Source organism: Bubalus kerabau, chromosome 19 (genome assembly GCF_029407905.1).
Source record: "Bubalus kerabau isolate K-KA32 ecotype Philippines breed swamp buffalo chromosome 19, PCC_UOA_SB_1v2, whole genome shotgun sequence".
In the NCBI taxonomy this organism is placed as follows: Eukaryota; Metazoa; Chordata; class Mammalia; order Artiodactyla; family Bovidae; genus Bubalus; species Bubalus kerabau.
This window is the reverse complement of record NC_073642.1, coordinates 39,773,238-39,786,341: the sequence shown is the minus strand read 5'-3', so window position 1 is coordinate 39,786,341 and position 13,104 is coordinate 39,773,238. Positions and strand designations below refer to the sequence as shown.

The following is a 13,104-nucleotide window of genomic DNA, read 5'->3' as shown; positions in this document are numbered from 1 at the left end:
TGCTAAAAACTCATTTTAAATAAAAACAGTTGTGATTTTTCCAAGGGATTCATTTTACTTTTCTATAGGATTGCTTTTTCACAGCAACAGGTTAGCAATTCTGAAATATACTAGCTCTCTGTTCTAATAAAGAGTGAAAACATAGTGAGGTAAATTCAGCTGAATAGTTAGGCATACTATAATGTACATGATAACATATATGCATACGCATGTGTGCTTCTGTGTGTATGTAAATACATATTTAATATATAATATCTATAATTTTCTGAAACCCAAGAATTACTTTTACCTTCAAATTTCAAAATATTAAATAGATTTGCTGTAATCATTCACAGGCACTTGATGCTGAAGGTCAGTCCATTTTTACTCATTTGTAAGAACAAAGAAAAATAAAAAACCATTGGGTTCTGACCTATTTAAAGCCATAAATTGTTTTTTAAAACATGCATTGTCAGGATCATAATTGTCTTATTTGTGTTTGTTTAGATAGATAAACAGATGAAACATTTCGATGCAGATGTGACAGTCTCAGTGCTGTCATTTACCTTTCAAGGATCATAGAATTTTTGCTTTTAACACATTCCCTCGAGTACCTACATGTTTTCATTTTAAACCAGTAGTTGAGAAAACATGTCAGATGCTAAATTCAAAATCCACCATGCAGGAAACACAGGGAAATGTAACAACTGTTTTGGGAGAAAATGTCTTGAAGTCAACTTACATAAAATGTTTAATGGTTTGCCAATGAATTATAATTAGCATTTATGTTACAACTGAAAATGCTAAACAATTTCTGCTTAACTACTATAGGGCTGAAGTTATTTCTGTCAAATATATAAAATCTTAAAATATCTACATTCTATAATATACAAGTTTAGTGATACAAAAGCAGAATTTGTAATATCAATTTATGAAACAAAAGGAACAAAATAGTTTGAAGTCTAGAGCACTTAAACCTTTTTAATACTTAATACATTACATGAAATCTTATACAGAATATGTGGAACTCAAAGTAATAATTTCTGATATTAATATTCAATAACTTGTATGTCCAAGTAGACTGAAAACTTAGAAATTCTCTGAAAGGCTCATATTCAGTAGAGTAAGAGAAATTAAAGCTTTAGGATGCTTGTGTAAAGGTTAAAATAATTCAAGTTCTTTTCTCAGTAAATGCTTCCCTATCTTCATCAATTATGATTCTAAATAATAAAGAAAATGAACTGTATAATACAAACAATATAATCAATGAAATGTTATATGCAAAGATAGATAATGCAAGACAACTGAGCTTAGAATGCATAACACTTAAAATATTTAATCATGGCTTTATGTGACTACACACAATTTATTTCTACTTAATAAAATAATAAAAATGCTTTTTTCCTACTTTTTAATGTATATTTGCAAACATTTCCTCTCATAGAACTGTTCAATTAAATACTATGCATTTCCAATTAAGAACTAATGTATTTATGGATATTCATTTTTCAACATTTATTTATTTAATAAAGGCTAAAGCTGGTTAGGCTAACATGGAAACAAAAATTATTATGTTATTTTGAACTCTATGGCCTCTTTCAATTTGCAAACAGGTAATTATATGAAAAATTGTAGAATACACTAAAAAAGCAGTTGGAAAACAACAAATATTTCATAAAAGAATTATTAATTAGTGTTATAACCACTTAGAACAGAAATATGTGCATGAATATATAATCACCTAAAGAATTTCAGTCTTTAACTTCATTTAATTACTAAAACAGTCATTTAAGAATGTGCCTTGATGAGTATCACAAACATATCCTTTGGTTAAATATGAATAAAAGGAATAGTTTGATTTCTAATAAAAATAACAAAATATAAGACCAACTTAATATATGCATATCAATTATGAGAAAATGATTACATTATTTATACCTTCCAAAACAGTATCAATATAATTAAAAGTACTCTTATTGGAAATAAACCCATTAATATACATAGCCAATCTTTAGCAGATTATTGGTATTACTACAATGTGAGTGTTAAATGCTAGTTGCTAACATTTGCGCCTTGTTGGATAAAGTGTAAAATAAGCAGGAAGTTTTAATCTATTTCTTTAACCATGATGAAAACCATCATGAAACATTAAAAGGCTGTCTTTTGGAGAGTGTCTTTTTGGAATCCCTGTGCTAAATGGGTTCTAATATAAGGAATCCTCTCATCAGTAAATGGAACTATAGAGAAAGTCATATTTGGAGAATCATAGCAAAGTTTGCACAGGGCATAGCTTACTGTCATAGCTTTTCTTCGTTGGAAAAATTCTTAAATCTAAGGTTGTCAATTTGCCACTTTTTGAGTACTGTAGTTACTTAGAAATAGCAGTTAACAAAAAAAAAACTTAAAAGCATTGACTTTTATACTTCATTCTAACAAAACAATTCACTATTTACTTATTTTACAGTTAATATCCATGCTAAATCTGAAAGTATGCTCTCCATAACAACTGTAATAAAAGAACATCAGGATAATGACACAAGATGATAAAAGCAAGGAAAATGTTCATTTGAGGATATAATCTCTTTTACATATACAAGCTTTTTTTCCCCACATATACAAGTTTTAAGTAAAAATAAAGTAGGATAAATGCTCCAAAAAAAAGTTATCCAGAGAATATCTATACAACAAAATTTATCAAAAAGTGGTAGAAAGTCTTCCTAGACATCGATCCCTGTTGATAAAGGATTTCTAACAGGGGATACAAAGCTCTATAAAATTATGTGCAAATAAATTTTGTAAGCAAGAGTTTCTACCATTTTCAACTAATTGATAAAAAAATAGAGCAGAATCATAAAACAGTTTTGTTGGTAAGGAAGAGATACTGCAATGTATTCAGCAAACCCATTTATTATTCCTTCTAAACATAACTAAATTATATTCTCAAACCTTCACTGCAATTACATTGGGCCTCACATGACTGATTTCAGGCCAATAGTATACGCATTACCTTTTGGAATTGTCAACAAGATTTCTTCCCTTCCTACCCAATGCAGAATACCCAGAGGAGGACTCCAGGGTTCTAGTACATGGCAGAGCCATTCTTGGGCCCCTGAATGACTGAATGGAGCTGGATGGAACAAAGACCCACTCTCCCTCTCTACCTGACCCACACAGGAATATGACATAAAAGAGTAATAGATCTTGCTGGCATTAAGCCACTAAGACTTGAGAAAGGCTAGATTACTCATTCATTTTTATCTATTTCTCAAATATTATGAATAATAAAGAAGGATATCAAAATAAAATTTGGTACTTCAGAGGAAAGCAAAAGTGGTAATTGTACTGGATCTAAATGTTAAGTGAAGGGATAGTTCTTAGAAACTATATGATTTCAAGTATTCTGCAATTGGTCCCTGTCAGTCTTGCCTCCCCAGTCATATGCTGAACTTGTATCATCTTATTATGATAATAATAATTTATCTTAGTGACAAAAGCTTAAAGCATTAGCTACCATTCATTTCATTTCATACCATACTTCAGAATGAGTGCTAAGCACTTTATATGAATTATCTCATTTAAGTTCAAAGTCACTATATAAGGAAGTTTTGACAATACATTTACAATGTAAAATTTCCTCATTTTACAGAGGAAACTGATGTCTATAAAAGTTAAGATAATCTTATAGCTAGTAAGAAAGAACTCAGAAAGTTTTTGACTCATATTAACGAAGATCATGGCATCTGGTCCCATCACTTCATGGGAAATAGATGGGGAAACAGTAGAAACAGTGTCAGACTTTATTTTTGGGGGCTCCAAAATCATTGCAGATGGTGACTACAGCCATGAAATTAAAAGATGCTTATTCCTTGGAAGAAAAGTTATGACCAACCTAGATAACATTTTGAAAAGCAGAGACATTACTTTGCCAACAAAGGTCCGTCTAGTCAAGGCTATGGTTTTTCCAGTGGTCATGTATGGATGTGAGAGTTGGACTGAAGAAAGCTGAGCACCGAAGAATTGATGCTTTTGAACTGTGGAGTTGGAGAAGACTCTTGAGAGTCCCTTGGACTGCAAGGAGATCCAACCAGTCCATTCTGAAGGAGATCAGCCCTGGGATTTCTTTGGAAGAAATGATGCTAAAGCTGAAACTTCAGTACTTTGGCCACTTCATGCAAAGAGCTAACTCCTTGGAAAAGACTCTGATGCTGGGAGGGATTGGGGGCAGGAGGAGAAGGGGACGACAGAGGATGAGAAGGCTGGATGGCATCACCTACACGATGGACATGAGTTTGAGTGAACTCTGGGAGTTGGTGATGGACAGGGAGGCCTGGCGTGCTGCGATTCATGGGGTCGCAAAGAGTTGGACACGACTGAGCGACTGAACTGAACTGAAATGAACTGAATATGTATAATATTACATTGGTGGTAATATTTGGTCCCAACCAAATATTGTTTGAGCAATTGTAATTCACTTCAACTACTAGCCTTTTTACACGTAGAATCATGCAGTTGTATGTTCATTTTGTAGGTCACAGGAAAGACTGACAGAAAGGGTTGACCTTTACAAACATAATTCTGTATCTGTCCCTCCTAGTAGAAACCTTATACTCTAATTTTATCAACATGCCAAAAATGTCTTCATCTATCAAAGGTAGATATACAATAATCATCAAAATAGTAATGTTTTGAATCAGAAATAAGATTATCCATAATTCACTTATGATGAATAACTTAAATGAAAAGAACTTCATTGAAAGCCTGGGATATAATTACTCACCTAAAAGTAACTACTATTTTAAGTGAAATATTTGAAGTTCATATGATTAGTATATATTCTAAGAACAAAAATTCTTCAGAAGCCAAATAATAATCCAAATATTATTTGGAAAATATAGATTCAGAATGAAGATATTTTTGTGGGTAGAATGTTTAACAGCATCAAGTTTAAAGAGCCTGATATACATTTACAACAGGAATGGGCTTTCATTGGGACTGAAGTCCAATGGAATTGAATCCACTCCCTCATCTCTGAACCATATGTGGACACACTTTCCCTTCATTGCTTCTGACTTCTATCTGCTTTCATGGCTAAAATTTTTTCTGTAGACATGCCAATACCTTCAATTTATGTCAAACCCTGCTGCACAGGAATTTGTTAAGACAACTTTGCACATCCTCCAGATGATTTGCGCTGATCTTGAAATTTAACAATCAAAAGCTGATCTTATCTAGTGTCCATTTCAAATTTCTTGCTAATACCTCTGTCATTTTAATCTATAAGGACAAAACACAATGGCAAGAACTCCAAGAATTAATTCCAGATAAGATAATACTCACTGAAAAATCATGCCTATTTGTGAGAAATGAGTTAGCAGCTGTTCTCTTTTTCTTTCAGTTAGGGTAGAAGCAGTATATCCACAGAATTTAGTTAATCATCTTAACCATCTTGATTGCTGGGATAAACCTCTCCAAATTCTTCCTACAAGAGATACTATGTTTCTCTTCCTAATGGTACCAAAGCCCACACTAAGAATATTTGAAATCACAGTTGGCATACAGCAGGGATAGATGATCCTAGGCCATTTACAGCCTAATCAATGAAAAACTAAGCTCCTTCGAGCTTTAGGCCAAAGTACCATCTATTTCAAGAGCAAAGTCCAGTGCCATAGTTGTAATGTTCTCTTATCCACCTAGAAAAGTGCCACGAGGAGCACTTTTCCACACACAAGTGTGTGGGAGATAGTAAATATAATAATAGGGCTAATTAACCCACCAGGGTGCTTCAAGACTGGAATGATTCAGTCAGACAGAAACAAACAATTTTTATTCCTTTATTATTATTTCTTCTTTATCTGTGGAATTAGAGGGTGGCAGGAAGACCAAGAATTCAGACCTGGGACAAATCTGGATGAACTTAGGATGCTATCCAGTAGTTAGGGTATATTGTAAGAAGTGTTCCAAAAACAAAAAAGAATGTTGAAGCAACTTTCTCTGGAGATGCATCATGTGCAGAGAGTCCCCGTGAGTATGTGTGCTTGCATCCAGCTTCTTCTCTTTGAATTGGAGGACACATATTTGGAAACTTCTGGCTGATACACCAATCAACAGTTCTTCTTTGATTCAAAGTGAACAACTGTTGCCATCAAGCTTCATCGCACTGACCTATGTGAGAAATCTCTGAAAATAACAACATGAAAAGGACAAGAAAATAGATAATCAGTACAAAAAAGGTAAAACTTCTTAATAATAAGAGAAATAGACAAAGATAAAAATTAATTTACAAAAACAAACACAGTTGTTGTTTAGTCACTATGTGGTGTCTAACTCTTTTGCAACCCCATGGACTGCAGCCCGCCAGGCTCCTCTGTCCATGGGATTCTGTAGGCAAGAATACTGGAGTGGGTTGTCATTTCCTTCTCCAGGGGATCTTCCCAACCCAGGGATCGAACCTGCGTCTCCTGCATTGGAAGGTAGACTCTTCACTACTGAGCCCCCAGAGAAGCCCCCAAACAATTTTAAACTATATTTGCAATTTTTAATTATGATGTTATAGTATATTACATACTAAATTGTATTTTTATTAGTAGAACTAATTCATAATGAAGGGAGGGAAATTCTATTAAAGTAAGCATTGTCTATGGTGTCACTGTAAAAATTTGATAAGATCTGAATATTCGAGCTATTTCAGTAAAGCAAAAAAGAACACAGGAAAACATGTTGTGTTTAACTGAACATGTGCAAAGTTACCCTCCTCAAAACTGATGAGTAAGGAAATTAAAATAATTTAAAAGAAAAAAATGTTAAAAGAGTAATCTTAAAAACATTATGCTACAGATTCTAAAAATCTAATTATCTTAGTTCAATTCTTAACCACTGCAAAAGATAAAACACAGCAAAAGAAACTAACTAGCTATCACTTGGTTCTGCTTAATAACAGTTTCCTAAATGGAGAAGGCAATAGCACCCCACTCCAGTACTCTTGCCTGGAGAATCCCATGGACGGAGGAGCCTGGTAGGCTGCAGTCCATGGGGTCGCTAAGAGTTGGATAGGACTGAGCGACTTCACTTTCACTTTTCGCATTCATGCATTGGAGAAGGAAATGGAAACCCACTCCAGTGTTCTTGCCTGGAGAATCCCAGGGACAGGGGAGCCTGGTGGGCTGCCATCTATGGGGTCACACAGAGTTGGACATGACTGAAGCGACTTAGCAGCACCAGCAGCATAGGTAATAATAAGCTGAACCATATAAATGGAGAGAAATCAGAATCACAGAATTCTGTAAGGAGAATAATACATTCCAAAGGAAAAAACTAAAGAAATATCTACTTAAACAACTGAAATAAAAGATAACTACTGTACTATATGAGCTTCCCAGGTGGCTCAGTGGTAAAGAATCTGCCTGCCAATGCAGTAGATGAAGGTTCAATCCCTGGGTCAGGAAGATCCCCTGGAGAGGGGAATGGAAACAAACTCTTGTACTGTTGCCTGGGAAATCCCAGGGACAGAGCAGCCTGGAGGGCTACATGACTTAATGACTAAACAACAACAACAACAACTGTACTATCTGGTAAAATTAATAAATGGGAAAAAAATCAGAGCAGAATTAAAGTTTTATTACATCTTCACTACCACTGAATCAGTACTTGAGGTACTAGTCCAAAAATTGTTTTTTTTTGGACAAATGACTTTTGTCTTGTGGTTTTTTAAAAGCACTATAGCTAGATAGTACATGCATAAATAAATAACAAACCATTAAACTTGTCCTAAGACTTAGAGATTACTTTCAAGAAACAATCAGCAGATGAATGGATAAGAAAGCTGTGGTACATATACACAATGGAGTATTACTCAGCCATTAAAAAGAATACATTTGAATCAGTTCTAATGAGGTGGATGAAACTGGAGCCTATTATACAGAGTGAAGTAAGCCAGAAAGAAAAACACCAATACAGTATACTAATGCATATATATGGAATTTAGAAAGATGGTAACAATAACCCTGTATACAAGACAGCAAAAGAGACACTGATGTATAGAACAGTCTTTTGGACTCTGTGGGAGAGGGCAAGGGTGGGATGATTTGGGAGAATGGCACTGAAACATATATAATATCATATATGAAATGAGTCACCAGTCCAGGTTTGATGCACAATACTGGATGCTTGGGGCTGGTGCACTGGGATGACCCAGAGCGATGGTAAGGGGAGGGAGGAGGGAGGAGGGTTTAGGATGGGGAACATATGTATACCTGTGGCGGATTCATGTTGATATATGGCAAAACCAATACAATATTATAAAGTTAAAAAATAAAATTAAAAAAAAAAGAAAAAAAGGAACAATTTCAGTTATAGTAGTGGAGGAATCTTCCATCCAAGTAACATGTTAGTCCTAAGTAGTTATATTCTAAGAGGCAGGATTTCACTTTCAAGTCCTAAAAAGTCATCATCATGAGGCTCTACTTTGGTCATGTAATAGCACATTTGATCCATTTTCTTTTCGGAAAATGGAAAATCAAAAGGAATAAAGTACTGGCTACACTTACAATGTTTTCTTTAAAGTCATGGGAAACATGGTGCCTACTGTTCATTATTTGAGTGGGACATTTGGTTTGTCTTGTCTACAACAATTTAATGGGGTAATACACAAAGATGAAGGCTTTACGCTTTAACATTTTTCAGTCAGAAAAAGAAAGCTCAGATACCGTGAACTACCTGTCCTGTTTCATAGGGAGCACCTGTATTACTGCCACACATCTGTGGAAGCACAGTATCAGCCAACTGTTAATCAAGGATCACTTCCCTTCAAAGTGACTGATGATCCACTGTTAAAACAGCTTATAAAAATAACTTCTCCTTCGAAAAGGTGCTTCAGGGTTTTCAGACACATCTCACTGTTCCTGCTAGTTTAATGCACGTTTGAAAGTTAATTTCTCATTAATATTTAAAGAAGAAATGACTTCAGAACAAATTTTTAATGATTCATTACATTTTAGAAATAAAATATTATTGGCATTATTTTCATCTCAATTACAAGGAATAACAGTGTCCAAGATTAAGATTAGCTTTTAAAACTGTTAATGAGCCCTGGCAATGTGAAAAAGATATGGATTAGGTAGATGTAATGAGATATGATTAAAGGGTGCAGGCACTGAAGGGTGTTGGAGAAATTCTTTTCAGAAAGAGTATAATTAGTGCCTGATAAAAGTACTTAGTAGATAAGATATTTGAAGAAGAAAGGTTAAGATAAACACATACTTTATGACAAATCTGCTGAATTTTTCCCCTTTGGTTCTCTTACATTCTCAATATTAGAAATTTCATACGTAAATAATGTTTGTCGAATATTTGATGCAATTCTACCAGACAATTAGAATGTTTTAATTGCCAGACACGGAGAGCAGAAAATGTGTTGAAACATCTTATTCCATTTTCAGTGTACATTTCTTTGTTGATTTATGTAATGTAGCTAATAATATGCAACCTACCCTAGTTTTAAACAAACAAATGAACTTCTAAAAAGCAAGCTTTCCATTAAGTTGCTAAGCAACTCCAAAGGCACATTTTATTAATTTAATAAATAACATGGAGATGACAAATCCTCAAGGAATATTTCTAACTCCATTTTATAAAAAGTAGAAAATCTAAGCAGGTACCCTTCTGATTTTCCTATTTCTAAGACTTCAGGGCTAAGAAGAGACACTGCCATTTTCAGAGGTACATTTGACTCACTAAACAAAACATTTCTTCCATCAAAGTTGTTACTATAATAGAAGTTAGGTTCTGGAACTGCTTGGGTAGCTTTCCAGAGTTAAGAGTTCATGCTTCATTCCCACTGAAGGTTTCTCAACCTCAGTACAATTGCTTTTGGAGACTAGGTAATTCATTGTTATCGGGGGTCTCTCCTCTGAATTGTAAGATATTTAGTGATATCTATCCTTGGCTTCTACTTACTAAATACCAATAGTGCCCCAAAGTTGTTACAACTAAAAATGTCTCCAGACATTGCCAAAAGTGCCCACATGGGTTGGTGGAGGTGTGTCAAAATCACACGCAGTTGAGAACCACTGAAACTGGATCATGGGTAAATATGCGAAACGAGAAAGGTTTCTTGAGCTGTAACTGGTGATGAAGATATCCTGAGATTAGTAACCATCAGTCAACATCTAACATCCCCTATCACCACCAACAATGAAGAAAAAAGGAGTAACACATATTCCAGTGGTCTGTGGCTCTTATCCTATTCAAGACTCCTTACTGATTTTATTATTTTGATGTAATTTCCACTGTATAAAAACTGAGAAGAAAGGGCTAATGATGACTCTGTCTACAGTCACGCTATAGAAATATACCATTCTAGAACTGCAACCAGAATCTTTTTTCATACTCTTTCTCCCTCAATTTTCACTATGCTCAGTTGCTGGCTAGAATCATTTTAAACATAGATCTCAATTTTAATCATGCCATCCTCTGCTTACAGGGCCACCACAGGTCACCATCACCTCTACTATCAAATACAAACTCCTCTGCATGATCTGCAAGGTTTCCTACAAATTACCCCCAAAACTCCATCTCATCAAATATCTTTCTCATTCTCCATTTACACTACCTTTACCCCCTTGAACACAAACAGCTTGCATTTTCAATCTTCCTATGTGCTACATAAAGGACAGATTCATTTTCTCCATGAAAGTTTTCCTAATTAATCCTTCCTGTATTTCTTATCAGTATCATATTTCGGTTAAAAGAATGACACGACTGCAAATTAATTTGTGAGGCAATTGTTTACTGAATGTTTTCAATATGCCAGACACTGAACATTGCTTAGTAGCTGTTTCTATTAATTTATATTCACATTATTTATGCCCAACTAGATTGTAAGTTCCCAGAGGATAAGAACAGGTCTTATTTGTATCCCTCTGATGCCTCTGAATAATGATGCTAATAAATACACTTTAAATTTGATTAGCAATTATAACCTTTCAAATTACTTTCATGGTTATTAGCTTTTTGGTTATATATTTTCACTATTTTACAGTCAATGAAAGTGGGACAGTAAATGCCCTAAGGACTAATCTATAGGTTACACAACTGGTGTGCGGGAAAATATGCATTTAACATGTGTTGACTGAGTGAATCACAACTACGAAAATTTCTCTCCTGGTTACATAAAGTTCTTACAGCATTTAAAAACAAATGCTATCATAAAGAATGAGAACAGCTGAATGATGCAAAAGACACAGTAGAATGATGCAGAAGTGATCAAGTTTGACAATGATTAAACGGTAACATAGCAGGAAAGCAAAAGAGAAATCTTAGTTTTTGCCTCAAATTGTCTACAAGAGATTAACTTCATAAGGCCTTGACCTCTTACCACAGAAGGTAAAACTTTAAAAATAATGCAAAATGTAAAGGAAAAGTCACAAAAGGGCTGATAAACCCCCAAATTCTAAAAAATCACAGCATTTTACCTCATACATATGAAAAAGTTCAAGAAGACACTTTCAATAACTCTAATAAGAGATTTCCCCCCACTGTTTTGAGGAGTCCCTAAAAAACATCAAAATGCCCATACAAAAAAAAATTATCAACCTTTCAACCGAATTCAATAAAATAACGGAAATGAAACGTCAGCTGATTTCTGAGAATACCTACCACCCCTAAGTACCATGTGCCTAGGGAAGCAGCATCATTCATTTGGGCTTTCAAGGTTTATTGCATGCCTACTAAGTGCAGGGACTGGCTGAGGCCCTTCAGGAAAACAGGCCTAAATCTCAGTTGCTGGTGTGAACTGGTGTGGGGAATTCGGAAAGGGGAAAGACCTGAAAAGGGGAAAGACCTGAAAAGACAAAAAAAGAGAAAGATTTTTCTTCAATGAGCTTTTTCTTTAAACCTCTGGCCCTCCTCTACTCCGCCCGCCCCCCTCCCAAGTTTAAGGAGGCGTAGAAATTAAAGTCAAAAAGAAATGAATGGAACAGATAAAGTTCCCACCGGCCACGGAAAAGTTATATAAAACAGCTCTCAAAAATATTCTTCAGCAGAGTGATTGGGCGGGACCGCAGAAGCCCACGGGCCGGAAGTGCTGGGGAGGGGAGAGTCAGGGTACCCCTCCTCCCCCGCCGGGGGGACCGGAAGTGCAGGACCTGGGATGCGCGGGAGAAATGGGCCTGGGCAGGGCTTGACTCAAGCACCAAGACATCGAGGCCTCTTGAGAGTTCTCTGAGCACCAGGCCCCATCGCACCATAGCAGGCTTTCTGCAAAATAGGCATTTTGGAGCTTTTCCGAAGAGGTTCCTAGAGGTGGCGGTAACCTTGACGGGAGGTCTGCAGCGAGGATCCGCGTTCTTCTCCCATCTTCTCCTGGGCAAATCTGCGATCCCTCCTCCCCCACACCGGTACTCGGAGGAGAACGGACGCCCGGGACCCCAGTCTCGCGGGCGGGGTTGGGGTGAAATCCTGCTCCGCGTCGGCCGCTCGGTGCTCTCTTCCTGAGGGAGAAAGATGAGTGGGCGACGGGGCGGGGTCACGGCGGGCCGGATGCTAGAAAGCTGGCCCTCTGGGGGTCCGAGGCTCCGACGCGGCCGCTGAAAATGTATCTGAGGCAGGGGCTCGTAGCGTGGGCTTTGTTCTGGCCGCCTTTTCCAAGGCCGCGGCCGAGACGGCGGAGCCGCTGGAGGACCGGGCAGAGAATACCGACTCCGGCCTCGGCGGACGCCCGGGGCTCGCGCAGTGCTTTGCGACCGGAGGAGGAGGCAGAGGGGGCACCGAGGAGCCTTTTTGAAACTAAATTGTTAAGAATGAAAGTTGGCTCCAGTGTTTTTATCCGGGCATCTAGAAACAGTAGAAACTCGGAGTCTTGTCTCTGTCTTCTCCGATCCCGAATTAATTGAAGCTCTCGGCCTGGCCTGCATATGCGGAGCGAGAAGCCAGGGAGCGCCTCTCTCTTCCACCCTCTCAACCTCTCTCTTCCCTCGTCGGAGCGCCCTCTCCCCACGGAACGAGTCGCCCCCGCCCCTACCTTCATCCCACACACTTCATTGGACCGTCTCGGCAGTCCCTGACATATTTCACAGAACACAAAAGGACCTGTGCGCTCCACTTCACTCGTTCTCAGTACTGGGCGACGTA

General features: G+C 36.9%; 1 protein-coding gene across 1 annotated transcript; it reads right to left on the bottom strand.

The window, feature by feature from the left end:
• Positions 1-5,794: 5,794 nt before the first annotated feature.
• LOC129633927 (uncharacterized) lies at positions 5,795-13,000 on the bottom strand. Its single transcript, XM_055555892.1, has 4 exons — positions 12,825-13,000; positions 12,120-12,759; positions 11,632-11,815; positions 5,795-6,156 (listed from the first exon to the last, which is right to left on the bottom strand). Exons 1-3 carry the CDS (start codon positions 12,998-13,000, stop codon positions 11,744-11,746), a joined length of 888 nt encoding a protein of 295 aa, XP_055411867.1. The 3' UTR covers positions 5,795-6,156; positions 11,632-11,743.
• Between the last annotated feature and the right edge of the window lie 104 nt (positions 13,001-13,104).

Bases quoted from the DNA above. Each gene is read 5' to 3' on its own strand.
- LOC129633927 (XM_055555892.1), bottom strand. From the start codon at position 13,000: ATGAAGGTAGGGGCGGGGGCGACTCGTTCCGTGGGGAGAGGGCGCTCC. The intron at 12,760-12,824 runs GTTTCTACTGTT...TTAACAATTTAG, and splicing joins AGACAGAGACAAGACTCCGA to TTTCAAAAAGGCTCCTCGGT. The intron at 11,816-12,119 runs GTCCTGCACTTC...TTGTCTTTTCAG, and splicing joins ATTTCTCCCGCGCATCCCAG to GTCTTTCCCCTTTTCAGGTC.